The sequence below is a fragment of the Bos javanicus genome, chromosome 19, assembly GCF_032452875.1.
Source record: "Bos javanicus breed banteng chromosome 19, ARS-OSU_banteng_1.0, whole genome shotgun sequence".
Taxonomy (NCBI): domain Eukaryota; kingdom Metazoa; phylum Chordata; class Mammalia; order Artiodactyla; family Bovidae; genus Bos; species Bos javanicus.
Genome location: NC_083886.1, coordinates 57,083,678 through 57,110,369, shown reverse-complemented (window position 1 = coordinate 57,110,369; position 26,692 = coordinate 57,083,678). Strand labels below are relative to the sequence as shown.

At 46.5% G+C, this 26,692-nt stretch overlaps 1 protein-coding gene across 1 annotated transcript; it reads right to left on the bottom strand.

Annotated features, from left to right (window-relative positions):
- Positions 1-1,277: 1,277 nt before the first annotated feature.
- On the bottom strand, positions 1,278-26,011 carry SRP68 (signal recognition particle 68). The gene is made up of 16 exons (XM_061392784.1): positions 25,802-26,011; positions 23,891-23,957; positions 21,772-21,885; positions 18,622-18,817; positions 17,939-18,021; positions 17,585-17,694; positions 17,161-17,243; positions 16,701-16,841; positions 9,541-9,639; positions 8,547-8,611; positions 6,246-6,402; positions 5,277-5,371; positions 4,669-4,798; positions 2,998-3,073; positions 2,507-2,559; positions 1,278-2,089 (listed from the first exon to the last, which is right to left on the bottom strand). Exons 1-16 carry the CDS (start codon positions 25,983-25,985, stop codon positions 1,862-1,864), a joined length of 1,881 nt encoding a protein of 626 aa, XP_061248768.1. The 5' UTR covers positions 25,986-26,011; the 3' UTR covers positions 1,278-1,861.
- Between the last annotated feature and the right edge of the window lie 681 nt (positions 26,012-26,692).

The following is a 26,692-nucleotide window of genomic DNA, read 5'->3' as shown; positions in this document are numbered from 1 at the left end:
GCCTCTGAACCCATTCCCATGAGACGCGTCAGCCGCTCCTGGGCCTGAGACAGGATGGGGTTTTGCCCCCCAGTGACACAGCCTGTTCAATGTCCGGGGATTCCAGGTGAAGAGACGTGAGAGCTAAGCGTGACCTCTCCCCTGCAGGGCTGTCTTCTCAGGTAAATGTGTGCTTTTAATACTAAACACGTCTGGTCATGGTCTCACAGGCTGAAGAGCAGGGCCACAGTGTGGAGAGGAGTTCCTACTGTGTTTCTTTTTCATGAGAAAGCTTAGAAAAGGCTCAGTCTGAATGACCAACCAGGATTCTGGCTCCCTCTCGTTGCCAGCACTCTAAAGAAAGTAGGAAAACCTGGAAGGGCCTACTCTGAGCAAGACAAACGGACACCTTCCCAGATGAGAACAGGACCTTCTACCCTTATCATAGGACCCTGCCCCCCCACCCCCCCGGTGCCACAGACACTGGCCCAAGTTGGCTGGAGGGCTGCCCACACAGTGCAGCCTCGAACTGGGTTCCCGAGACTGCAGAACCTTATACCCCAGGCCTGAGGCTGCCAAGGGCGCTGGGGAATGGGATAGGGCTGAGGGAGAAGCAAGGTCCCCAGCACTCTGCCCACCGCCCATCAGGAACACTGACTGGGTCTTCGGGACCAAGATCCACGACCTCAACCTAAGGTCATCTGCGCTGTACCTTCAAGAGGTAGGGACAGAGAAAAGGATATCCCTAACTTGTATAGCACAGATAATGAAACTTCCAATTAGAAGAAAAAAATCCGCTTCCTGAGGCTCACTGACCCAAAGCAAACCCCAGAGGGAGAGGAGTGTGTCTCCCCAAGCACCTCCAGTGCCGATGCCCAGGTCTAACAGACACAGCTGCTCTCCCTCCCACCGCTTCCGGCAAGCCCCTCCGCGGTCTACCAGGAAGACAGTGGCACCATTGAGCCCACAGAGCTTCATGCATCTCATGGTTAAGTCACTTTTATTCCTTGCTGTCCGACCTTGCTTTTGGGAATTCTATTGCTGATGCTGTAATAGAGATAAAAAAGTGACTGAGAAAAAACAAGAGTAAGGAAGGAAACTGACTAAATATGACAGCATATAAAAATTACAGGTGGGGAAATCCTGTAGGGCCTCTACACTCTTATCAGGCATCAGACAGACCCACGCGGCCCGGAAGCCAGGAAGCACATGACAGGACAGGATTTTGCAACAAGGCTCCCAAGGAGTGAGCCGGGACCAGACGGGAAGGAGGGAGTGTAAAGAACGGGCAGAGCAGCCAGCATCTTTGCCTTTTAATAGAAGATCTGTTTTCATCATTTCTGAGGGTAACATATTTCTTCTAAAAATAGAGCTCTTTGCTTGTTCTGAAACTTCTCAACTTTCGCTTGGAGGTGGAGGGGAATAAGGCTGACTGTAACCCTGGGGTGACGCTGCCAATGTCTCCTCGTCTCAGACCAACTCTTTAAGGGCTCCTGGGTGCTCACAGCAAGGATGAGTTCATTCACATCCATGGTACTGAAGAAACACGACAAAGCATGCGAGCCCCCGGCCGGGCCAGGTGTGGACCCCATGAAAACATTCCTGACCGTGGCTCAGATGAGACCAGGTGGCAGGGCCCTCCCCGGGGGAGGACGACACAGGGCCCTGCACACGTTTACCAGAAGACGACAGGGTGTCCTTCTAGCACACTGGGTGGGAATGAAGTGTACACACACACGAGACACAGGAAGGCGGGGCCGAGGATGGTACACTCCTGCCCGGGGCCGACGCGGACCTGGACTTAGTATCACGGAACCTGCTGGGGTTTTCTCACAACACAGATTGAGAGTCAGACTCTCCCCTGCCCCGAGGACGAGCCTGGTTAGCTCCTGAATCCAAAGATGCCCTTGATGTATCCGGTGAGGCCGCTCTTGGCCTTCTGCTCCAGCTTGTCCTCGAGGGGTGGGAAAGCCACATGGTTGAGGGCCAGGTCAAAGAACAAAGGCTTGCAGGGGATGGGCTGGAATCCTGGCGGGAAGTGCACCAGGTTGGCTTGCTTGGTGACGAGGGAAGGGTCCAGGCAGAAGGTCTCAAACCGTTCAACCAAGGGCTGGAAGTCAAACCAAAGCAGGAACCCAGAGTTAATCACTGCCCATCGGTGGAACATTCGATCCCCACAAACCTCCTGTGAGGGGCTATTATGTCCTCACTTTATTCATAGCTGAGAGTCACTGAAATCTAGAGAGGCTGAGAGTGGTGGGCTGGAGTGGGATACAAGCCTGTCCAATGTCTGAGTTGGAGCCAGAGCCCCTAGCCAGAGTGCACAGCAGGTTCCTAACTTTATCTGGGACCATTTACGTGACACCTAGCGCACCTTACACAGGCAGCTTTCAGGTCCGGAGTAAGAGAAGCGGGAAGGGAGGGTGTTTCCTGAGAAACGTAGGGTCCTCTGCTCTACAGATGAGCATACGCTCCTAGGGAGTCCCGAAATCCTGTTTATTCTTCAAAAGCCACAGCCCAGACTTACCTTATTGTCCTTGACTTGGGAAGAGGTTTCTGTCTGATGGGCATCGTTTGTATCTGAAAGTTTCACAGGATTCAGTGAGAACATGGACTTAACGCAACAGGCTCAAATGATACCTATCACCCGCCTGGATCCTAAACCCCAGGGGTAAAGGCAGCCCATCTGTGGGGAGTCAGCCCTCTCCAACCCAAAGCAGACAAGTCATGCCAGTAACAGACTACACACCCAGAACCAGCATGCTCAGCCCAGCACAGCCAGCATGGCTCCCTGGGACAGGCAGGGGGACCGCATGCCAGGGTGCCTCTAGATTCTTCCACATAACCTGATGCCTCACTGGGGCAGAGGAAATGGCAGGAAAAAACTAAAATCTCACAGATGAACCGAAACAACCCCTTTCAGTCTTACACCAGTGGTGCAGGGGGTGGGAGAGAAGAGGAGCAGCAGAGAAGGGGAGTCTGGGGACACAGGCCGCAGGGAAGAGGCGTGTGGCTCACCCAGGATTGCGGCCGCCTGCAGGGAGCACTTCTCCGACCTCACTTGTGTGATGAGCTCCTGCACGTCCGGCAGGTCCTGTAACAACGAGGAAAACATGGAACTGTGAGCCGGGGCCGGGCCAGAGAGGTGCACCAAACTAACCCGAGCTAAGTAACCCGACTGGTGTTTTCAGGGATTTCAGGTAATTTAAACATTTTCCCTATTAAAAAAAGCAATGCACAGAAACTAGCCTGTTTCAAGGGGAGAAATCTATGCCACGTCTTAAGTAATACTGCCTGAAAATAATAATAATGACAAAGATAACATTAACACATTTATCATACACCAAATGCATTATGTGCCAGGCACTGCCCTAAGCAATCCACACAATCGTCAATTTCATCTTCATGATAATCCTGAGACAGTCTGTACCTGCACTTTACAGGTGAGAAGACAAAGCACAGAGAGGCCAAAGAACGTGTCCAGTCATGTCCCCGGTGGCCGCAGGCCGGGACCCAGAGCCTGGCCGCCTGGCTCGAGGACCTCAGTCCCTACTCACAGCCCTTCTCTTGCCTCAGCTTCTCACTTAGCAGAATCTGGACTGATCGGTCAGGTCTGGATACTGCTGCACCCCTCACGCCTGCTTCCTGTTAGTTCCCCCCTAACCTAAACCCTGGCATGTTAGGGCAGATGGGCTTTCATGACACCCTTCTTACTTCTCTCCGGAGACAGACCGTCCACACTGGTTTGTCTCCACATTCCAACACCACCACACCCGACCATGCTGCCACACTGGTCACCCTCCCACTGCCCACGCCCGCCTCCCACCTACTCCTATTTCGCTCCCTTCTTTTGTATTCGGAGGTGGGTCCTATGCAAGTCTTGCGGCTGCAGCAAAACCACAAGCTCTCTGAAGGCAGAAACCAGAGTTTCTCTACGGCTGAGCCCAGGGCTGTTCTAGGCAGACACTCCCACACTGGCTGTAACGTTGGTAACAGTAACCTTAACCCCGCTTTTCTGAATAGTCTCTACTTGTAAAATATACATGGGTCCCCTGGGCCACTGCTTTAAGAATCTCTGTAACCTCACAGCAGTCCATAAGCTTAAAAATCTAGTTGTCATTCAAAAATCTGTAAAATACACCAGCTTGGCACGTAAGCTTTGACATATACCCTATCACCTGGCAGTCTTGCTAAAGTAAAATCCACTTTTAGACCCCACAGACCTGTGCCCTGGCCTGAGAATCTGCATTTCTAGCAAACTCCCAAATGCTGCTGCTGGTGGTCCCCACGCACTCGTGTGGAGAGGCTTCACCAGTGACTCTCCACTTGGCTGCAGAGTAGAATCACTGAAGGGCTTAAAAAAGCCTCAGTGCAAAAAAGTAAATAAATATTATAAAAACCCCAGTTCTTATCCCACACCAATTAGAGCCAGACATCCACCTTGGAAGCAGTTCTAACACGGAGCCGAGCCTGAACAGTGCTCTGGGGCGGTACACCAGGTGAAGGCCGTCTCTCTTAGTACCTGAGTCGTCTTTGGGCCTGGAACGCTGCCACGAGTTACACCCACAGCTCCCGGGCACTCGGGCGCACCACATCCCATGGCTGACCAAGCAGGACCTGCCTGAGAAGGCATCAGAGCCTCACGGCCAACTGCTCAGGTCTTAGAAACAGGCGAGGCCACTGGCTTACCTTGAGGCTGTTCTTGAAGGCTCCGGCGTCGGAATTCACTTCGTCTGCGTATTTCAGGACCCTGTCATACAGGACGAGGGCTTCATTCCACTTCTTCACCAGCACGTAGGACTGAGCAATGAAGAAACACCTGATGGAAGGAAAGAGCCACAGTATTCTTAAGCAACGATCACCCAAGATCAAGGCTTTCCTTGCTGTTTAGGCTAAATAAATGGTCAAGTCTCTTAATGTCAGGCTCATTCCCTGGGGTGGGAGATTTCACCATTTTCACTGTTCCAGTTTGCCAGGCTAACCCGCAGACTCCTCCCTGAAACTGGAGCTGACTGACAGTGTAGGTCCAAAGCTGACCCACTGTCTTTTACTTATTGCTAACTCTGCAAAAAAGCTGTAATTCCTAAGGCACAGGAAGGAAGATGAAGACAGGCAGGAAGGAGGGACATTGTCCAGCTGCAAATGCTACCTACACCGCCCACATGTCTAGGTCATAACCGTTCATCTCTGCTCATGTCTTTCAAAAACCAAAACCCAACCTTCCAGGGACGTGCTCCCAAAGCTTCTAGAACCTTCCAATGGTTGAGGGGAGCCCTGCCCATCCCAGGGGAACTTACCTGTAAGCCTTGTAGACCAGAGTTTTAAGGCCTATCTCTTTCTGGAAGGCTCTATCCTCCTCTAAGCCAGGAAGCTGGAGCAATTCCACCAAATTCTGCACAAAAGATGTAACAGGAAAACTCATGAAAAGGGGGACCCACACTGAGTGTTTGACAGAAGATGTGGAAGGACAGACGTGGGCAGAAAGAGCGAGCCTGGGCTTCAGATAACGGGGACGTCTGTGACGAATGACTCAGCCGCAGCCTCACCTGGGGTCACCTCCGCCCTCCTGACCCTGAGCCCACGTGGCCTTTCTCTCAGTCACAATTCACCTTCTTCAGAGACTCCCTGGACCCGCTCAGCTGGAGGGGATCCCTCTGGCTCTGAACTCTTATTTCAGATGGCCCGCTTGTGTGGCGCCTACACAGACACCTTGACTGTGGGCAGGGGTCTCAAACTCCCTCACCCATGAGCTCCCAGGGGGGCCGAGGCAGTGTGGCCTCAGGTCCCAGGACACGTCAAGACACGTGGGCGACCAGCCTGCACAGGAAGTGCTCAGTGAATGAATACCAGGGGGTTTACTCGTGTCTGCACATCCACATGGGCTTCCCCGGTGGCTCAGTGGTAAAGAACCAGCCTGCCAATGCAGGAGACATGGGTTTGATCCTTGGGCTGGGAAGACCCCCTGGAAAAGGGAATGGCAACCCAGTCCAGTATTCTGTCCATGGGAAATCCCATGGACAGAGGAGCCTGGTAAGCTATAAACCACAGGGTCACAGAAGAGTCAGACATGACTAAGACTCTAAACAACAACAAAACACATCAATATGTCTGGATATCAGGTTTATGGACGGCTGAACTGGTATGAAAACAAGAACTGCTGTCTTTTACCGAGTCACCAACAGCTCCTGGCTATCACAACCCTTTTGCTATGTCATTTTGTAGCCAACCCACGCACAGGACAGGCTTTCCCAGCCCTCTGGGGTCACCTGCAGAATGATGTCATAGAGCCGGATCAGGTCCTGGGGCCGAGGGGCACGCTTGCTGTCATCTTCCGGCTGCTGCTGCAGCAGGGCCTTCTGCAGCCCTTTAGCCATGTTCTCGTTCCGCTTGATCGCTGTTGACAGCTTGATGTACGTCAGATAGCTGGAATGGACCACACGTCAGCTCAGGTGATGCTCAGGGAAGCGGATGTGCTGGGAAGAGCACTGGACCACAAGCTGGGCTGCTCTGGGGAGCTGTGGGGCTGAGGGCATGTCACCCGGCAGGGCTGGCAGGCCTGGGCCTCAACCTCCAAGGGCCTTCAACTCTGGCTGCTGTTCGGTGGCGAACTCGCAGGGGACCCGTATGAGGCCTTACAACAAAATTTGATTTTAATTTGAATTATATCTTCTGTATCTTTAGAGAGTTACCAATTTCAGAGGACACTGCTGGTCCTTAAGATGAGAGATGGATAGCAAGCTAGTTCCTAAAATAAGGACTAAATAAATAAAATAGCATCAGAAATGAGAGAGCTTGTGTAGGAGTCAGGTGGAAGGCCAGAGGGCTCAGGGTGAAGAGCAGGAGTAGAACTGGTGAGCGGCTGTAGAAGAAAGTGGTAATAAACGCTAAAAGCCAAGATCAAGAAGTAGCAACGTACACATATCATTTAGACACATGCAAGTAAATACCAAAAGAATTTGTTAAAGACTTAAAACTGGCCCCTTCTTTTGCTTTTTGCTGCACCGTGAGGCTTGTGGGAACTGAGTTCCTGACCATGGACTGGACCTGTGCCCCCTCATTGAAAGTACAGAGTCCTAACTAACCCTGGGCCACCAGGGGATCCTCGAAAGTGGCCGCATCTGAGAAGTCATGAGATGGGCTTTCCTAGAGCTCTGCAGAAAACTCAGACTCTCAAAACAAATAACTGTTATTCACTGAGTGGAACAGGGATCTAGATACATTTTTATTAAGATACCAGAGTTTTATTAAAATACAAGAGCTACTGGATTCCTGACTTTAATCCACCCCAAAGCTGGCCTCTGGTCCTAACTGCTCACCATCCCTATACCAGCTACATGTGGAGGTGGGAAGACAGATCCAGGGCAAGGGGGCTTCACAGTGTGGAAGTGTCCTGAGCCCTGCTGAAGCTCTCCCGGTCTTTCAAGGCTAGGAGGCTGACAACTGCCTTTGCCTCTTGGTGGCTGTTAACTACCAACACGTCCCCTAAGCTCCTACAGCCTTGTTTCTCATGGGCTTGTTGAAACAGAAGGGAGATAAGGACTGTTCCTGCTAATATTCTGTGCATCTGAACCATAAGGCAGTCAATGTGACATAATACCAAATTCTCTAAGAATGGAGATTAAGGCAGGGAGAGGAGTTTTTTTTGGTTTTGTTTTTATTAAAATGGCCGGGGGTGGGGGTTGGGAATGACTGAAAATATTGCCAGGTTCACTAAAAAGTTGTAAGCAGTGACTAAGACATTAAAAATTTCAAGGTCACATGGAAAGAGCACCTGGGGAGAAGTGCTTCCTCCTTTCTTCTGTGAAACAAAATGACCCATCTTTAAAAAACTTAAACTTGACAAGGCCATTTGAAAATGGGTATGAAAGAGCAAATGAATAAAAACAATCAAGATGTGCCCGAGGAGAAAGCTGGTGGGGTGGGGGTGGGGGGATGACGTGCTGGACCAGACACCAAGACCTATGATAAAGTTACAGTAAATCACGGCGCTGGTGTCAGTGCAGACAGACAAATCAGCAGAGCAGAGAGTCCAGACAGCGAGCGCGCAGGGAGTGTGGAACATCCGCCTGCACGCCAGCGGGGAAGGACAAACCGGCCCATAAATCACACCCTGGAACAGTCTGTCACCCTCGTGGAAAAAGGTGATGCGGATGCTTACTGCACTCAAAAATAAACTCTAGATGGAATTAAAGTTGGGCTGAACTTGAACTTAAATGTGGACAGGACAAAATAAGCCATTCAGAACGCAGATGAGAGTCACTCTAGGAGCCTGGCGCTCCTAGAAGGAGAGCGGTGAGCTCTAGAAGAGGGGGAGGAATCAGCAAGGGGGCCACAGGGAACTTCAAAGTTATCAGTTACATTCCAGTTCTTCTGTTGTACAAAAACAGGAAATCATACAGATACTAGAATAATACACATGTGCAAATCCCGTATGCGAAAATGTGCACAGATGCATTCATATTCTAATATGTATCGATAAACTATAATGCGCATAAACACTGTGGATACTCTTTTGTTCCAAAGACACATCATGCAGGGTTAAAAAGTAAAAATGTCACATCTCTTACCTGTGCAGGTACTGAAGGTTAGATACCTTCCCCGACTCCACGTCTAGGGCGTAATCTCTCTGTTTCTGCAGAAAGTAAGAAGGTAGAGACAAAATGGCTGATTACGTCCTTGGCTCTGACCACCTCATTCAATGGTGTGGACCTCAAAGTGCCCTGCAACACAGGCACAGACTCTAGGAAGTTGAGGTCCTCAAATATCAGAGAACTCCTGGGCTTTTCTGGAACAACAAGGTCACTCAGTTTCTACTGACAAAGAAAAACCAGACGTGTACGAGAACTCAGAGTAACGGCCAGGAAGGCCTCCTGGCCCCTGTGTCCAGTGTTTAGACTCAAAGCATTAAAGCAGACGGTCCGCAGGCCACGGCTCCGTTTTAGGACCTGTGTCTTAGACCCAAGGTCTATGCCTCGTGCTGTCAGCTCCTGCCTTCCTGGTTGACTGAAGAATGGCCCTAAAGGGAGGAACCTGTGAAGATGTGACCTTACACAGCAGGAGACCTTACAGATGTGGAGACGTTAAGGATCTCTTGATTAGCCTGGACAGAAAAATCAGGTGTCTTCTCTACGAGTCCAGACATAACAGAAAAAATAGAGACAGGTGGAATGAACAAAGGGAGAGGGAAATTACAAAGGGAGAATAAACAGGGTTTTTGGCAACAGGGAAGAAAGACAAAAATGGTTCTGAGGTTTTCAGCCTAGATGCCTGAATGAATCACAGTGATATTATTAGAAAAAGGGAGTGCTAGAGAAATCCACCTGGAGATATGGATTTGAGACCAGAGGCTCAACAGGTAAAACATGAAGCCATTAGGAGAAGCAGGACAGAGGGAAAAGAGTTTCTCATCCTGGTGGAGCCCACAGGAGGCTTCTCTTGTTGGTCAGCCAATCGCCACATCTAAATACAACAGTGGCTAAGAGACCCTGCCTGGGAACGAGACACACAGACCAAAGAGGACCTCACTCAGAGCAAGAGCCGGGACTCAGCTCAGAGTCCTACCTGATCTGACTTGAGCTCTTCCCGCACGGCCTGGATGGCGTCCCGACACTCACTGAGCATGGATTCGAACAGACGCTCCTTGGTTTCTTCACTCTCAGCCTAAACAAAGGCAGAAGGTGGTGAAAGAGTTTCTTTTTGAGTAAGTCATGGTATTCTGATGGGAGGAGGGCATGATGGCGCTTTGATTCCTCCCGTTAGACACAAATACACACATCCAACCAAAAAACAGCCTGGATCAGAGATCATTTCAACTGTTAATATTCTTTATCATATACAATGTTCCTTATGGTTTTATTCATTAATTTGTACGGAAATGAGAAGTGTATATATATAAAGTGAACATACCAAAAAAGCATTGATACCACTGATCTAAACAGTCAACCGACAGAGGCTTTCATCTTTCCTCTAGCGTAGAACTTTCTACTGTTTTCCTTCAATGCCTCTACCTGTGCTCAGCACCTGGCATCTCAGGGGAGCTTTATGGACTAGATTTGGGGCACTGCCACCTCAGAGTGATGCACAGCACAAGCTTCTTTCCCTTGCAAATGTAAGCCAACAGAGTTGTAGATACTGGATTTCTCTAAGTCCCAAGTAGGTGAGTGACATTACTAATCAATAACCAACCAAAGATATATTTCTCTCCTAAATGCACATGAGGTTTTCCTGCATACAGGAGTTATTCCATACGGCTATGCTGAGAACATCTCAGGGCAGATGAAGTTGACAAGCATTTAACAACAGTCTCTGCAGAGCACAGGGCGTTGCCCCTTTGCTAGCCAACCGGGATAAGGCAAAAAGTGATTCATTAACTGAATACCTGCCAAACCACATTATCATCTAAAGAATCTGACTAAGCAGGTGGGAATGGACAAAAAGCAGAAAGGAGATAAACTTGTGTTACTGGCAGACCCACTCTGACATTAGAACATCAACATTCCCATAATTATATTTGACTTTCCACAGAAACTAACATTCAATCTGATCTCTTGACATTCAACTGACCTCCAGAAAAGCTCAAAAGAAAAGCCAGTACTGCCCACTCCTTTAAGATATGGTTGGGAGGGGCCTTCAGAAAAACCTTTTCTTCTCTTAAGAGCTCTCATGTTTTTCCCAGTTTCCAGTGTGGGGAAGAAAAAAACAAAACAAAACATCCTTGTAAATTACCCAATATAAATCAAACATATTTTTCTATTTATACATTACTTGACTTCGGAGAAGGCAATGGCACCCCACTCCAGTGTTCTTGCCTGGAGAATCCCAGGGACAGGGGAGCCTGGTGGGCTGCCGTCTATGGGGTCACACAGAGTCGGACATGACTGAAGCGACTTAGCAGCAGCAGCAGCAGTTACTTGACTTTCTTGTTGTTCAGTAACTTAGGAACAAATCAGGGGCATGGCTATTCTATAAATTTATAAAGGCAAACCCAGACACCATTAACACACTGCAGGCTAGAGCAGGGCTGTTCACTGGCACTTTCTGTGACGGTGACATCCCTGCGTGGTCCAGTGTGGTGTCGTCAGCTACAGGTGGCTGCTGAGCACCCGCAAGTTTAATCAACGTAAACAGCCGTATGTGTTCAGGTGGCTACCGTACCAGACAGCCCGGCTCTGGAGAAACACACTTCACACCAAACACCGTTAAGGATCTCAAGTCAGCAAGATTCTTCGTACTCATGTAATCAAACTAGCCAAGTTTTTCAAAGTATAAATCCTGTGGAACGGGGCAGCTGCAGAGTTAACAACTGGAATAAGATGTGAAAACAGACCCGGACCAGCCACACACATACCAGAGCCACGTCGTGAGCAGGCAAGATGAACTCCAGCACCAGCCTGGTATCATGCAATCCAGCAAACATGCCAGCGACACCCTTTTAAGATTGGGGGGTTCAGCAGTTGGGGCAGTGAGTGCTTAAGTAGAAGAAAGGGGCCAACTGGTTTTACCAGCTACTTGGGACCTGCCTCCTTTCCTAGGGAAGAAACGGCTCAAGTGAAAAAAATTAATCTGATGTGAAAATGCTGTATCTCTTTCCTGCCAGGTAGTACCTTCATTCCCTTTGAATAAGGACACTCTGCATCAAGGTACTGAACAGCAGCAAATCTCCCTCCCCTCTGCTTCCAGAAAATTCTTCATTCCCCTGGGATCTTACAAAGGTCTTAAACCACAATGAAGGGAAAGGCCGATCTGGATCACAGGCCGTCCGTCGGCTGTGTTGTTCTTATGCAGACACACTGCGCAGGGACAGAGACCGCTCATCTCTGGAGCAGAACCTCTCCCGGTTCTCCCTGGGCTGGGCAAAATGTCCACAGAGGAAGCCTGAAACACATGTTGCTACTTCACTCTTATTCTGTAAACCTATCTTGGAGGCAAAGGTAATCCTGAAGGGATGGTGGAGCAAGAAACACCTCTCCACGTGTATGCAGAGGGAGGGTCCCTCAGGACCCACATGCACACGGCTCAGGTCTGCCACGGAACCAGCAAGAACAGCTTCACACACACGAGCAAACTCCCTGCAGAAGAATTTGTGGCCGGCCTAGACCTTCCCGTGTGGACCTGTGACAGGGAGAAACCCGTAGCCCAGAAGTACCACATTTTGCTGCTGCTGCTGCTAAGTTGCTTCAGTCGTGTTCGACTCTGTGCGACCCCAGGGACTGCAGCCTACCAAGCTTCTCCGTCCCTGGGATTCTCCAGGCAAGAACACTGGAGTGGGTTGCCATTTCCTTCTCCAATGCATGAAAGTGGAAAGTGAAAGGGAAGTTGCTCAGTTGTGTCTTGACTCTTAGCGACCGCATGGACTGCAGCCTACCAGGCTCCTCCGTCCATGGGATTTTCCGGGCAACAGTACTGGAGTGGGGTGCCATTGCCTTCTCCAAGGCAGTACTAATAAACAAGCTTGAGATCAACTTCACACACTCTCAGAAGTGCTGTTCCACAGCACCAAGGCACGTCTCAAGGCCGAGGAAAACCAGCTGTGTGTGTCCTGAGGCGAGGCCCTCAGCTCTTAAAGACAGAGCTCCCAGACAGTTTTCACTTGTCTACTTGGTGTGACAGAGACACCAAGGTGAGTCCAACCACATTCTCCACCACACCTGTAGGAGAACCAAGGGAATGGGAGCCCAGCCTCCCTCGGCACAGTGAGGTCTAGGAAAAAACAAACAGAAATCGAGTAAAGAGGACACAAACCTCACGTAAAAATAGACTGTTTTTTTTTAACAAAAAGGAGAAGTGATCTCCTTCCAGTCAAATATTAAAGTATTAGTCATAACCTGAGGATGAGAATCATCAAACCTATAGACATTTTTAACCTGCCCCCACCCCCAGCTGCATGATATCCTCAAATCACCACCAAGACAATTCAGGCGTGATCAGGTATTAACAAAGCAAAATAAAAACAAACGAGAAAGTAAGACAATATTAAAGACATGAACATCTAAAGCTTGGCTAAAGAAAGGAAGGCTGTTGCAGCTGGATTTTGGCAGTTGATTAAGCCTCAGCTCCAGTCTTTGCAGTTTAGTATTATCTCCTTGAATTATTTCTTTCTTCTTGCTTTTCAGTAAACTGTTGTTTTAGTATTTAAAGGTCATAAAAACCTCTACAAGCAACCAAGAAGCGGGGGGCTACCAGATTCCTCCAACCCAGTTCCCAGAGGGTGGGAAACACCAACAGCAGCAGGGCTAGGAAACGCGGCAGTGAGAAGCCCTGTCTCCTGGGCAGAGGACAACTCGATGCAATAAGGAGAACTGGCCAATCACCTGCCAAGTGTGCCAGCGAGCACGCAGTTCTTCTGGACATTAGCTCCGAGTAGCCAAAGGGCCTTTCCCATGCATAATAACCCAGGGCTCATCCAATTCAGTACACAGTTAATCAGCCACGGAGCTACGCCTGAAACCTAAGGGTTTAACCAAACTTCATTTGACACTGTACTTAAATTATTTCCTTACTGGCTTGACCTGGTGTATGTGTGACGCAGCGTATCAGGCATGTATCTGTTTTTAAGGTTAAAACTTTAATGGGATTCCTGGGATTAATACACATTTTGTTTGCTCAATCAAATTATTTAAAGGTCTCGGATATTCAAGCGATCCTAATTCACCATAAGAGCCTTAAAGACCACAATTAACTGTATTCACCACAATCAGCATATTAACCAGGCACTTAACAGAAGATAACACTACAGGTTCTACGAACACTATAATAAGACGATATTATAAACTGTCAATAAAACCAACAATTTACATGAAATTAATACATTACTTTAGAAATATAAAATCCAAACCGACACAAGATTAAACAGAAAATCTGAATAGCCCGCCAACTCGTAAAGGAATTATATATTTTTTAAAACAAGCAAAAACAAATTATAAAAATCTTCCCACAAAGAAAACTCCAGGCCCAATAGTATCACTAGTGAATTATAACGACCATTTAAGGAGAAAACAAAAAGTTACATACTCTTTCAGAAAGCAGAGGAGGGAACATCTCCAAACTTGTTTTACAAGGTATGTATAACCCTGACACCAACCCTAAACAAAACCACCTGCCATTATCTGTATAAAGGACTTTTAAAAAGAACATATTTAACAACAGAAACGTGCACACTGAAGGTGAGGTGGGAACACAAAGCTAACGGCAGCCGTGATGAGATGACTGACCACGAGAATCTTTATCTATTCAAGGCTCATGTCACTGCTTTTTCTTGCCAATATTATCAAAACGCTGGCCAATCTTGTTTTTTTAGTATTTACTTACTTGGCCGCATCAGGTTGTAGTTTGGGCACGCGGGCTCTTTCACTGCGGCACACCAGTCTCTAGTGCTGTGCGAGCTTAGCTGCTCCGCAGTGTGTGGGATCCCAGTTCCCCAACCAAGGACTGAACTGGTGTTCCCTGCACTGCAAGGCAGACTCCCAAGCACTGTACCACTAGGGAATTTCTTTGAGCTGCTTTGTAAAGGGGACTATGACCTGGAGATCCACAAGTCAGCCCTTCACCTACACCAAAACCCGAGTTTGAGAGTAATCCTTTTAATATGTGCACAAAGCTCAACTAGTCACCATGCGATTGAAGTGATCTTCAATTGTAAAGGCAACAGCTTCATGTGCAATTGTGAGATGCTTTTCACCTGGTCTAATTTAGCCCAATCTGAATTACTTTATGAATAAGGCAAAAACACCTCCCCCATTTAAATTTTATTCTCTATTTGTAAAAAAGCAAAAGAAAGGTAAATTCAGATAAAACACGCCTGTGTCTTCTCCTCCCACGTGGGAAACCCCTACCCTCAGTAACCTTCTGAAGTGGAGAGGATTCTCCTGTGAAGGACTACTTTTTTCCATTAAGATTTCCATTAAAATTCGACTTTTTCAGTCAGGGGCCCAGGACTCTGCTTTTCTGTTAAGTGAAATTACATGTAGCTTTTCACCAAAACCACGCAAAACGATCCTGTTCCTAACCTTCCTGATGAATCTAAGGCTATGTGGGAAACTTCAAGGAACACGAGCTTTGGATTCAAAAGGGTATGGTTTCAAATGCAGGCACTCCTTTCTATCAGATATGGTTATGGACAGGTGACAGCTTTCCCATCCGTAAAATGAGCATCACCCACCTCACAGGGTGGAAGAGAGAAACACATGAGAGCGTTAAGCAGTGCATCCAGGACATAAAGGAGGATCATTACACTCCTGCTTGTCTCTGTGGTGTCTGTCCAGGTGACTACCAGGTAATAAAAAATTTGGTGAAATAATTTGTCAGAACATGAAAAATCCTTACAACATGTTAGTGAAAAAAATGTGAAATTGGATCTCAGTCTAATTCTAACAAAAAAGTGATATCTTGCAAATATGAAGGGCTTATTTTCCTTTTTAGTACAATGCAGTATCAGCGAAGGTATACAGGAAGTCAGACTGTAGGCTGATCTCTTATAAACACTTCTATTGTATAAATGGCAAGCATGAATAACTTTTAAAGTTACTTAGTAAATGTTAACTTGTCCTGCCCTTTACCTGATCTGTGTCTGTGGCCCCATTCCTTAGGAGTCTCTATTTTATTTGCCCCCATTGGCCCCCCTCCGTCCCCGCTCCCTATTCTACCCAGAATTCCTACCCGATTGTCACTGATGCCTGGCACAGATCTGTGGCAGTTCTCTCCTTCCAGTATGTATCCAGCTGCATAATTTAAATGGTTGCTATCAGCCCTAGTCAAGAAGAGAGACCTCTATACTCTTAAGTGCCAATGAAATGCTCTCAGAAAAAGTTTAGTCCTTTAGATGAATGAAAACTCAACTTTCCAGTACTGTTCTAATCTTATGTCCTGTAAGCAAATAAAGGTGGAGGTGAGGGGCCATATGCAATACAGACAAAAGGCGCAAAGAAATCCTTCAGTTGTTGAAAGCTACCCCCAACCAAAGGAGCCACTTTGGAACAAGTCACTGAAAGACCTGGATACTTAACAACCCGTCAGCACAACTAGCAAAGCGCCTCACACACATATCCCTCTAGAGACAGCAGCCTGCTGTGAAGTCTCATGAAACGCCACTGGTCCCTGCTGAGGCTGGAGACACAGGGAGTAGCGTGGTCTTTTTTTCAGATGTTCTTCGCCTAATACAGAGAAGGAACTCTAAAAAATGCCTCATCACTGTCTACTCCAAACAAACCAAGATCACCGGAATCTCTTCTCTTCTGGAACTCATTTGGGTGTTCACACCCACAATCAGGTAATAATTATGTCAGCAGGAGCATCGGGCAGTACAGCTCTGCATGAATACTGCATAAATACCACACGTAAAACAAGCAGATCGGGTTTAGCCAGGCTGTCTTTCAAGGACCCAGGGACAAGAGGTGACCCTTCAGGGCTGGAAGGTGAGGATGAGAGGTCAGAGAGACACAAGACCGACAGCCACGCTGCTGCACCACCTGCTGGGCCAAATGTCACCCCTGACTTGAAGCAGCCCTCTGCCACTCCCATTTTCACCGAAGGCTGTCACTGTCAATTTCTTTGGCCTCTACACAGGAAAACTCCTCGATAAACTCAGCTTTCAAAAGGGTTCTACTCAAGAGCATGCATCTTGAGATGGTCACCCAAATCCTAATCAGCAACAAAATATCGTATCTTCAACACACAAGGACAACCTGCAGACGCACCAAGAGAAGAGAACAGGCCCAGCTCCTCACCTGGGCGGTGGCGGCCTCGTTGTCGGCCAAGCCCAGTAAAAAGATCCTCACTTTGTCGATCTTCACGGGAACCGTCCTGCCCCTCCATTCCACTTCACTCATGGTGGCTGCCTGCTTGGCCCGCGTCTGAGTGATCAATGCCTAGAAAGTAGTTATAAAATGTTAAAGCTTCAACCGTGGATGGAAGTGATCGAGGTGAAGCTCACTGGGAACTATCGTTTGTCTCTTCCTGTAACTAACATATTACATATCCCTGGGGCAGGGAACTAAAATCCCACAAGCCACAAGGCATGGCAAAAAAAAAAAAAAAATTAAGTGACAAAAAGTTTTCATTAAAGATAGGTATAAATATGCATAGATCAATAGCAATTATCCCTGGATGAGGGGATTATGTGTTACTTCTTTTACTGGACTTTTTTTCAAACCGAAGACTTTTCACAGAACGCGCATACTAGATTACCTCCAATTTTTCAGCCAGGAGACCCTCAGTGCCCCCAGACCTCAATCTCATCTGCATGAGTTCATTGATGGCTGACTGGTCCCCTGAGAAAAAGAGAGAGAGACTGAGTGGAAAACTCTCAAAGGTCTTGGTTGTTTCCTCAAGAACTCTCAGATTCAACTCCAAGCTCGTCCCTGTCCACCAGCGCATTTCAATGAATCCTAAGTCCTTTCACAAGGCTCAGGGTGAGCACAGATACGGCGGGGCCAAAACTGAAGCTAGGGAACTGCCTTCTGGATGTCGAGCAGAGCTGATGCGGACAATTGTACTCTTTTCATCAATGCAAACCCACACCAAAGATGGACGTGGGGGAAAGGGAGGAAAGTTAAAGCCATCCTCCAGATTCTGCAGGCCGCCTGTCGCTGCCCTGCGCAGCTCCGCTCACCAATGTTGTAGGCACAGTAGCGAATGTTGGGCGAGATCTCCTCCACCCGCTGGTTGTACAGCACAGCCTGCTCTTCTGTGAAGGCACTGGCCAGCTTCTCGTAGATAGTCCTGCCAGGCAAGGAACATCACGGTTCACAGCAGCCTCGCTTTAAGAAGATAAACTCACAAGGAACACAGATCAACTACCAGAACCAGCAAGTTCTGAGGCTGAAAGAGAACAACCCACATTTCTCAAGAGAAGGCAAAAAGAAAGAAACCGTAGTAACGTTCACAGAAGCAATCACTGGCTGAGCTGCAGCTTGCATGTGACTGCTACCAAAACTGGCCACAGCCTTTGGGCCAGAGGACTTACTTGCATTTATTAAAAGCCTCAATGGCGGCTTTCCACTCTTGATGTTCGAACCGCAGCATTCCTGAGAGGTAAGCCGTGTAAGCCTGTGAGGTGACAGGAAAAGAGACACTGCTTCAGTACCCAGGAACCAGGGTACAGCCCAACCCTACTCGCTTCAAACTCTGGTATCAAGAATAGATATTCAGGTTGATTCTAAAAAAATCAAAAAATGTGTCTCACGAATAAAATGTGACCCGTGGGTGATTTATGATTCATTTACTTCCTAGGAGAGAACTTCAAAATAAAGAAAATTTGCTCTCTTTGTTTTATTTAACAACCCACTTCTGGGCTATACCATTAGCATCAAAAGTTGAATATAAACTTGAAATCTCTTCCATCCCTTTTCAAATACTCATTAAGAACAATATTCTTACTTTGTGAACTTCCCAGATGTAAGTTTTTCACATACATATCAAAAGAAGCATGGGCTTTCTTAAAAGTTAGAGCCAATTCTTAAAATCCAGGAGCTCAAAAACAAAAACAAGAGCCAACTTCACCTTTTAAAAGCAAGATTAGGTTTTTTCCTCCCCTGATTATCAACATACAATGAAAGAGAATCTGTTCTGTTTAACTGTATTATTATTATTTTTAAAGTCACATCTCTAATCTCCACAATAAAGCAAAGCTGATGTTATGACACTAACCTGAGCCTCCAACTTGGTCTTGGCATCCACACGATTGCTCTCACACAAGCGTTCCAACTCCTCGGCATGCTTCACGGCTTTGCGCAGGCGAGACAACAAGTGGAACCGTTTTCGGGGCTCGGTGTTGGCTTCCTGTTTGAGCTGCATGGCATAGCTCCAGGCTCTCTCAGCATCCATCAGAACCAGAAGCAAATATCTAAATCAGAGACAGAACAGGCCAACTGAAAACAGCAAAGGCCAGGAGCACCAGACTCGGGTATCCTCTGAGGAACAATCCTCGGCCTCGCAACTTTTCCCTACGCCTTCCTTTGCTTTCCTCCTCGGAGCTGCTCTTCTCACAGCATCAACCATGGTTCCCAAATCAGCATCTCCGGTAGGTTTCTAATCACCTACTAGACACATCTCTTTGAAAAACCTGCTACCACCTCAAACTTGGCAAACTCAGACTTGCTGTTGTTAGTTGCTCAGTCGTGTCTGACTCTTTGCGACCCCATAGACTGTAGCCCGCCAGGTTCCTCTGTCCATGAGATTTTCCAGGCCAGAATACTGGAGTGGGTAGCCAATCCCTTTTCCAGGGGATCTTCCTGACATAGGGATGGAACCTACGTCTCCTGCGTTGCAGGCAGATTCTTTACCGCTGCGCCACCTGGAAAGCCCTTACTGAAGTACCACAGACTCAAAATTCTGCGTTAGTTTCACATGCAGGGTAGGAGGATCACTGACTATATACCCCATGTTGTACATTACATCCCCATGAACCATGACTGGGGAATCATTTCATGACTCCAAGTCTTTACCTCTTAATCCCCTTCCCCTATTTTACCGACTCCTTCCTACTTCCCTTCCCTCTGGCAACCACCAACTTGTTCTCTATAAGTCTGTTTTATTTGTTCAGTCGTTTTTTAGGCTCCACATAGACTTGAAAATGCACAGTATTTGTCTTCCTCTAATTTCACTTAACATGATACTCTCCAAGTTCCTCCATGTTGCGGCAAATGGCAAGATTTCACTCCTCTTTATGGCTGAGTTACACATATATAAACGATCTTGAGTTGGCATCTCTTGTTTTTGAGCTCTTGGTTTAAATACAGATATACAGGGACATCCCTGGTGGTACAATGGTTAAGACTTCACACTCCCAATGCAGGGGGGGCCCAGGTTCCACCCCTTATCAGGGACCCAGATCCTGCATGCCACAGCTAGTACCTGGTGCAGCCAAATAAGGCCGTCTGAGAAACTGACCCCCAGACTATTAATACACACTGCTTGATAGAGTAATCCTGTCACGTTAACCACCATGTATACATTCAGCAATGAAACACAAAACTCTTAGGTAGTACTCTATATATGGCCAGATTTCACTTGAGATATACTGATTTAAGGCCACAGGACTGGAAAAGGTCAGTTTTCATTCCAATCCCAAAGAAAGGCAATGCCAAAGAATGTTTAAACTACCACACAATTGCACTCATCTCACAGGCTAGTAAAGTAATGCTAAAAATTCTCCAAGCCAGGCTTCAGCAATACGCGAACCATGAACTTCCAGATGTTCAAGCTGGTCTTAGAAAATGCAGAGGAACCAGAGATCAAATTGCCAACATCCGCCGGATCATGGAAAAAGCAAGAGAGTTCCAGAAAAACATCTACTTCTGCTTATTGACTTTGCCAAAGTCTTTGACTGTGTGGATCACAATAAACTGTGGAAAATTCTTAAAGAGATGGGAATACCAGACCACCCACCTGCCTGTTGAGAAATCTGTATGCAAGTCAGGAAGCAATAGTTAGAACTGAACAGGGAACATCAAACTGGTTCCAAATTGGGAAAGGAGTACGTCAAGGCTGTATGTTGTCACACAGCTTATTTAACTTATATGCAGAGTACATCATGAGAAATGCTAGGCTGAATGAAGCACAAACTGGAATCAAGATTGCCAGGAGAAATATCAATAAACCCAGATATGCAGATAACACCACCCTTATGGCAGAAAGTGAAGAACTAAAGAGCCTCTTGATGAAAATGAGGGTGAAAAATCTGGCTTAAAGCTCAACATCCAGAAAACTAAGATCATGGCATCCAGTCCCATCACTTCATGGCAAACAGATGGAGAAACAGTGGAAACAGTGCCAGACTTTATTTTTGGGGGCTCTAAAATCACTGTAGATGTGACTGTAGCCATGAAATTAAGAGACGCTTGCTCCTTGGAAGAGAAGTTATGACCAACCTAGACAGCATATTAAAAAGCAGCCAACAAAGGTGTGTTTGCCAACAAAGGTCCGTCTAGTCAAAGCTATGGTTTCTCCAGTAGTCATGGAGGTATGTTGAGAGTTGGACTATAAAGAAAGCTGTGTGCCAAAGAATTGATGCTTTTGAACTATGGTGTTGGAGAAGACTCTTGAAGAGTCCCTTGGACAGCAAGGAGATCCAATCAGTCCATCCTAAAGGAAATCAGTCCTGAACATTCATTGGAAGGACTGATGCTGAAGCTGAAATTCCAATACTTTGGCCACCTGATGCAAAGAACTGACTCATTTGAAAAGACCCTGCTGCTAGGAAAGATGAAGGCAGGAGGAGAAGGGGATGACAGAGGATGAGATGGTTGGATGGCATCACCGACTCAATGGGCATGAGTTGGGTAAACTCCAGGAGCTGGTTCTGGACAGGGAGGCCTGGCGTGCTGCAGTCCATGGAGCTGCAAAGAGTCGGACACGACTGAGCGACTGAACTGAACAGACACTGAAATTTGCATTCCAGAAACCTTACCTAATAACCAATGAGGTTATTAGTCTAATCACTGACTTCAACATTTACCATTCCACCAGTTATTTCTGAACAAGTTACAGAGTCTCTCTGAGCCTGTTTTCTGTTTGTTTTGTTTTTTGGGGCCATGCTGTGCAGCATGTGGGATCCTAATGTCCTGATCAGGGATTGAACCTGTATCCCCTGCATTGGGAGTGCAGGGTTTTAACCACTGGACCGCCAGGGAAGTCCCAGTTTCCTCATAATGGAGAAGGAGTAGTAAAGATGCCTATTCCACAGAGCTGCTACAAAAACCACATGAAATAACTCAAGTGTGTGGCACGACATCTGTCACACTCTAACTGTTCAATAAATGTATTAACAAGAGATACTCAGCACTGAGCAGTCAATACCTGTTATCAGTCAGAAGATCTTCAGTTACTTTTTTCCCTGTGAATTTGTGTCTGTTCCCCATCTTAAAGTTGAGTGTTTTTCGAAGACGTCTTTGTCTACGCGAACAGTAGCCCCTGTAAGAAACCACAACCAAAAACCATTCAGCTAAGCTGATAGTACTTTCAATAGTAAGTTCTATAATAAGGCAAGGTCAAAAGTTTGGGATATTCTACTTATGGTTGCTATAGATACCACCATCCTCTTGCAAATGTTTACTGAATGCAAACACGCAAGGCGATATGACTGGAATTACAGAAAACATGAAGAGACAGAGGACACGGTGCCCATTCTCAAAGAACCACACTCAAGTTGGAGAGAATCATGAAGATAAAATGGCAACCACAAAAACGAGGCAAATGGCAAATCCAAAGTGACATGAGTAACCTTTCTCTTCTTGTTAACCCCCTTCACTGGACTGGACTTATGGTGGGCTTTGAAAGAATGAGTAGGATTCTGACGGATGTAAAAGGGAAGAAGGGGCATCCTGACGGAGAGAGTGTGATGACAAGGAAGACATGGAGAAAGGAACTATAAGCATATCTGAAGAAAAATGAGGTGAATGAGGATATCACCAAGAAATACGATAAACCCACCTCTTATGCCAAGCCTCTCTCTTCTGTACTCATGCAGTCTTTAATTCTTACTTCCACTATAGTTTGAGAATATTATAATCATGTTCTTACATATTTCACTAATATAAACTCCTTGAGTACAAAGATGATTTTATTTTCAAATTTCTCCCAATGTCTTAGTACAGTGCCTAACATATAGATGTGCAATAAAAGTATTTTGACTAAGCTAGTGTAAAAGTACATGCAAAATTTTACCACTCTTACTCAAAACAGCATAAAATTTATAATATAAAATGATATTTAAATGGTAACTTCAACATCTCAGTCTTAAAGCTACCACGGAATGGGTTATTAAAAAAAAAAAGTCTGATTGAATCTATGAACTATAGGTCTTTTTTAATTCATACTTATGCTTTAATTATCACTTACCCTTTTATATAAAAATCAAATGGAACACACACATTATGGACAGAAAAGCAAATTGGTAAAAATTTTCTGGCAATCCATTTATCAAGATCCTTAAAAATGGTCATACTTCCTGAACTGACAGTCTACTTTCACACTAAGGAAATAATCAAAAATACAAAGAGGAATGATCAGAGAGTCACGGGAACAAAATTTTTAAGCCTATAAAACTGGCTACCATATAAATAACCAACTCAGGGGAACAGGTAAATAAACTATGGTATGTCTATATAGTTGATATAGATATGTATCAGGTTATAACACAACTAATACAAATCACGTGTATAGAACATTTTTATAAACATGGAGAAATACTTAATACATAATGTCCAGCAAAACAGCAGGATACAAAGTTGTATACACAATGTGAGCAAACTTATGGGAAAAAAAGCGTAGAAAAAGACTAGAAGAACAAAAATACTATTTGGTAGCACACATACACAAATACATTTATGTACTAAAAGACAGAAATATGGACTAAAATGTACACAAAGTCATTTTTATGTTATATTTTATTACCAAAAGATCTAATTGAAAATCGAACATTAAAAAGATTAATAATAACTAGGAAAAAAAAAAATTGGAGTCCCAACAGCCATTCAACTGGGGGATAAAAGCAGACTGTGATTCACCCCTGCAATGGAATACCACTGAGTAATGTGTTAGGTGAGAGAATCTGGTCACGAAAGGCCATGTTTCAGAAAAAGCAAAACTACAAGGACAGGAATCAGAAGAACAAATGCTAAGAGCTGGGATATAACCCAGATTCTGTAACATGGTTAAACTTAAAAAAAAAAAAACACACACACACCAAATTCCTTGTTATTTTCGCCTGCAGCTTCCATGTATCTGCAACACCTTAAGGCAAAATGGATAAAAAGATTCGCTCTTCTTAAATTTGAAAAGTAAGTATCTTTTTGAGAATTTGATATAGACTTTCCAGGTATACTTTCTGGTAAGGCGCAGTAGTGAGGGTAGTAACAAAGGCAAACCAAGTCTGAAAAGGCCAGAGATGTCTCTACACCTTGCAAGTGATACTAACCTGTACCTCTGAAAGTCTCCATGCCGTAAACCGTGCTGCTGCTGGGATTCCTTTATAATCTGAAGAACTAGAGTCAAGATTAAGGAAAAGCTTACAGTGCCAAGAATCGAAATAATCCAAAACATTCACCCATATTAGTACCATTAATCTGTTTGTATCAAATCACAGTTCATTAAACATTTCTAAAATGCTTAGTACATTAACTAGTGAAATCTCTAGTGACCACTTTCAATAGCTACCTTGTCAGAGGACAGGGCTGCTGCTGCTAAGTCGAGTCCGACTCTGTGGGACCCCACAGACAGCAGGCCAACAGGCTCCTCTGTCCCTGGGATTCTCTAGGCAAGGATACTGGAGTGGGTTGCCATTTCTTTCTCCAATGCATGAAAGAGAAAAGTGAAAATGAAGTCGCTCAGTCGTGTCGGACTCTTAGCGACCCCATGGACTGCAGCCTACCAGGCTCCTCCGTCCATGGGGTCTTCCAGGCAAGAACACTGGAGTGGGTGCCATTGCCTTCTCAGGAGGACAGGGCTAAGCATGTAAAAAACCTGAAAGCCTGAACTTTCAGTTACTATTTCAAACTAGAAAAGGAGGGCATCCATAGTCATTGAAGATTAACGAGACCCAACAATTTAAATAAAGCTGCTGGATTCTATTGATAAATGCTGACTACATTTGGGGTGGTTCCCAGTGATTTATACCTGGACCTAGGGTTTTTACTCATTTAAGCAGATTCGGGTTATGAATGACGTGTACTACTAGTCTATTTGCATAACCTTCTACAACTGCCAAACCTGACTTTCCTTAACAGCTGTGATGCTGTCTGCGCCTATGGCAAGCACATGCCAACAAAAGCAGGCCACAGTTTGCATTAAAATACGTTTTTCTTTTAAAAGAAAAGGCACTGACCAAATTCTCCTCTTGAAGAATTTTAAAAATATTTTAAGATTATGTCCCAAATATTGGAAGTCCAACGACCTTTGCCTACCATTTTAGTTTTCTTTTAAAGTTTCCTCAATGCTTCTTTATAGGAATATTTTAAAACACTGAACACTGAAAGGGCTATGTCAACAACTAAAACGAGACCAGCGTGTACAAGATCTGTAGTAAAATCAGAGCAATCTAACATCCATTTGGAAGGATATCACCAGTTCAAAAAGTAAAACTTCAATCTGCTGAAAAACTTCAGTATGTTAAAAAGTCAAGCTACATGTACTATTTCACAAATTCGCCTACATTTTCATTTCAAAAAGCCACAAACTAATACCATAAACACTCAACTGTGATATACTCTGATGAAAACTAGAAACCGATTCCTCAACAGCTCATCTGAATAACTCTCGACAAGACAAAATGCCTACGAGGCATATTAAGAGAACTACACAAGTAACGTTAACAATTTTTGATGGTTTATATTCAAAACGGGCAATAAGCCTTTCCTTGCAACAGTCAACCTTCGCTTCCACTTGCAGAGCATCAAACTACTTTTTACTATGCACTCTCCGACGGCTGTCAGACAGAACTATTAAGCCAAAACGCCGACACTGCAGTTTCCTTCTCCCCACTTCAGCGGCCCCAGGTGCCAACTTAATCAGAGTGGCCTGTGTCAGCCCCACCACCAGCCCCTCCCCAAACTGGGCAACTGCGGGGAAACTGCCGAAAACTGCCCAATTTTCTGGTGCCGACTGAAAGAAGAGAACGTTCCCCAGCGCGGAGAGCAGAGAAGATGCGAAGAAAAGCCAGTCGAAGAGCAGACCCTGGAACTATTAAGTGCCCCAAAAGTAGGGGCGAGAGCAAGTGCACCCCTCGGCCTCTCCTGCCTAGGATGAGGCGGCCCCACCGCCTCTCCAGCCCGCCGGCCCGCCAGATCGACACGTAGTCATTGCCGAGTTAGGCCCGACTACTGTAGGATACTCTCCAAACTCAGGCTGTCCCCGAATTCTTTGTGTGCCTTCGAGCCAGCCGAAGGCCGCTCGTTTTCCTTATTTTCCTCTCCTCCGGCACTGCGTCCACCACCGCTCCCGCCGCTGCCCCCGCCGCTACTGCCGCCGCTGCCGCCACCTCCAGGAACCTGCTTCTCAGCAGCCATCTTGCCCATGCGCCGCAGAGCAGGACGGGATAGAGCAGGCGAGACGACGCGGGTGGCAGAGAGCCCGGCCGGCTCGGACTGGCTGACGGGATAGCGGCGGACTCCGCCGCCGACGGCCCTGCCCGCAGGCAACGGGCACTTGTGGTAGCGCGCCTGCGCGTGGATGCCGATTCTGGGTCTGCAGCGGTGGCGGGATTAGGGCTGAGGGCCCTGGAGGCGTGAGGACGCGGTAGCTGTTAAGGTCTCCTGGAGGCAGTCTTCCTTGGATAGAGGACCCTGAGATGTTCCCCCGGCCCCCACCTCCTGCATCCCTGCGCGGGAGACCCCGTTGGATAAGACCTTTGCATCCCGGAGTGTCTTCCTCTCCGGGAACCTGGGAGATGGGATTCCCACCCTAAGGAAGTAAACACCCCGCCTGGGAGGGGACCGCCTCTGTCTGCGCCATCCTCTGGAGCCGGCCGTAATGCAGGAACTCTCAGATGCATGGGGATCTGTGCCCTTCTTTGGACTTTGGGGCGCGCTCGAGTAGTCTGAGCAGAGAGAACTGTTGAAGCATGGAAGACTGTGAACCTTTACTCTGCAATATGGCACTGCAAGCTCTAATTCTGGCTCTGTCGTTATGGCTGGGAGATAGGGGCAAATAGCTTAATCTCCCTCTAAACCTTTCTTCCCTCATCTGTGAATGTGTAAAAGTGGTGCAGTCGTGTCCGACTCTT

Bases quoted from the DNA above. Each gene is read 5' to 3' on its own strand.
- SRP68 (XM_061392784.1), bottom strand. From the start codon at position 25,985: ATGGGCAAGATGGCTGCTGAGAAGCAGGTTCCTGGAGGTGGCGGCAGC. The intron at 4,799-5,276 runs GTAAGTTCCCCT...TCCTTCCATCAG, and splicing joins CTGGTCTACAAGGCTTACAG to GTGTTTCTTCATTGCTCAGT. The intron at 2,560-2,997 runs GTGAGCCACACG...TGAAACTTTCAG, and splicing joins GCAGGCGGCCGCAATCCTGG to ATACAAACGATGCCCATCAG.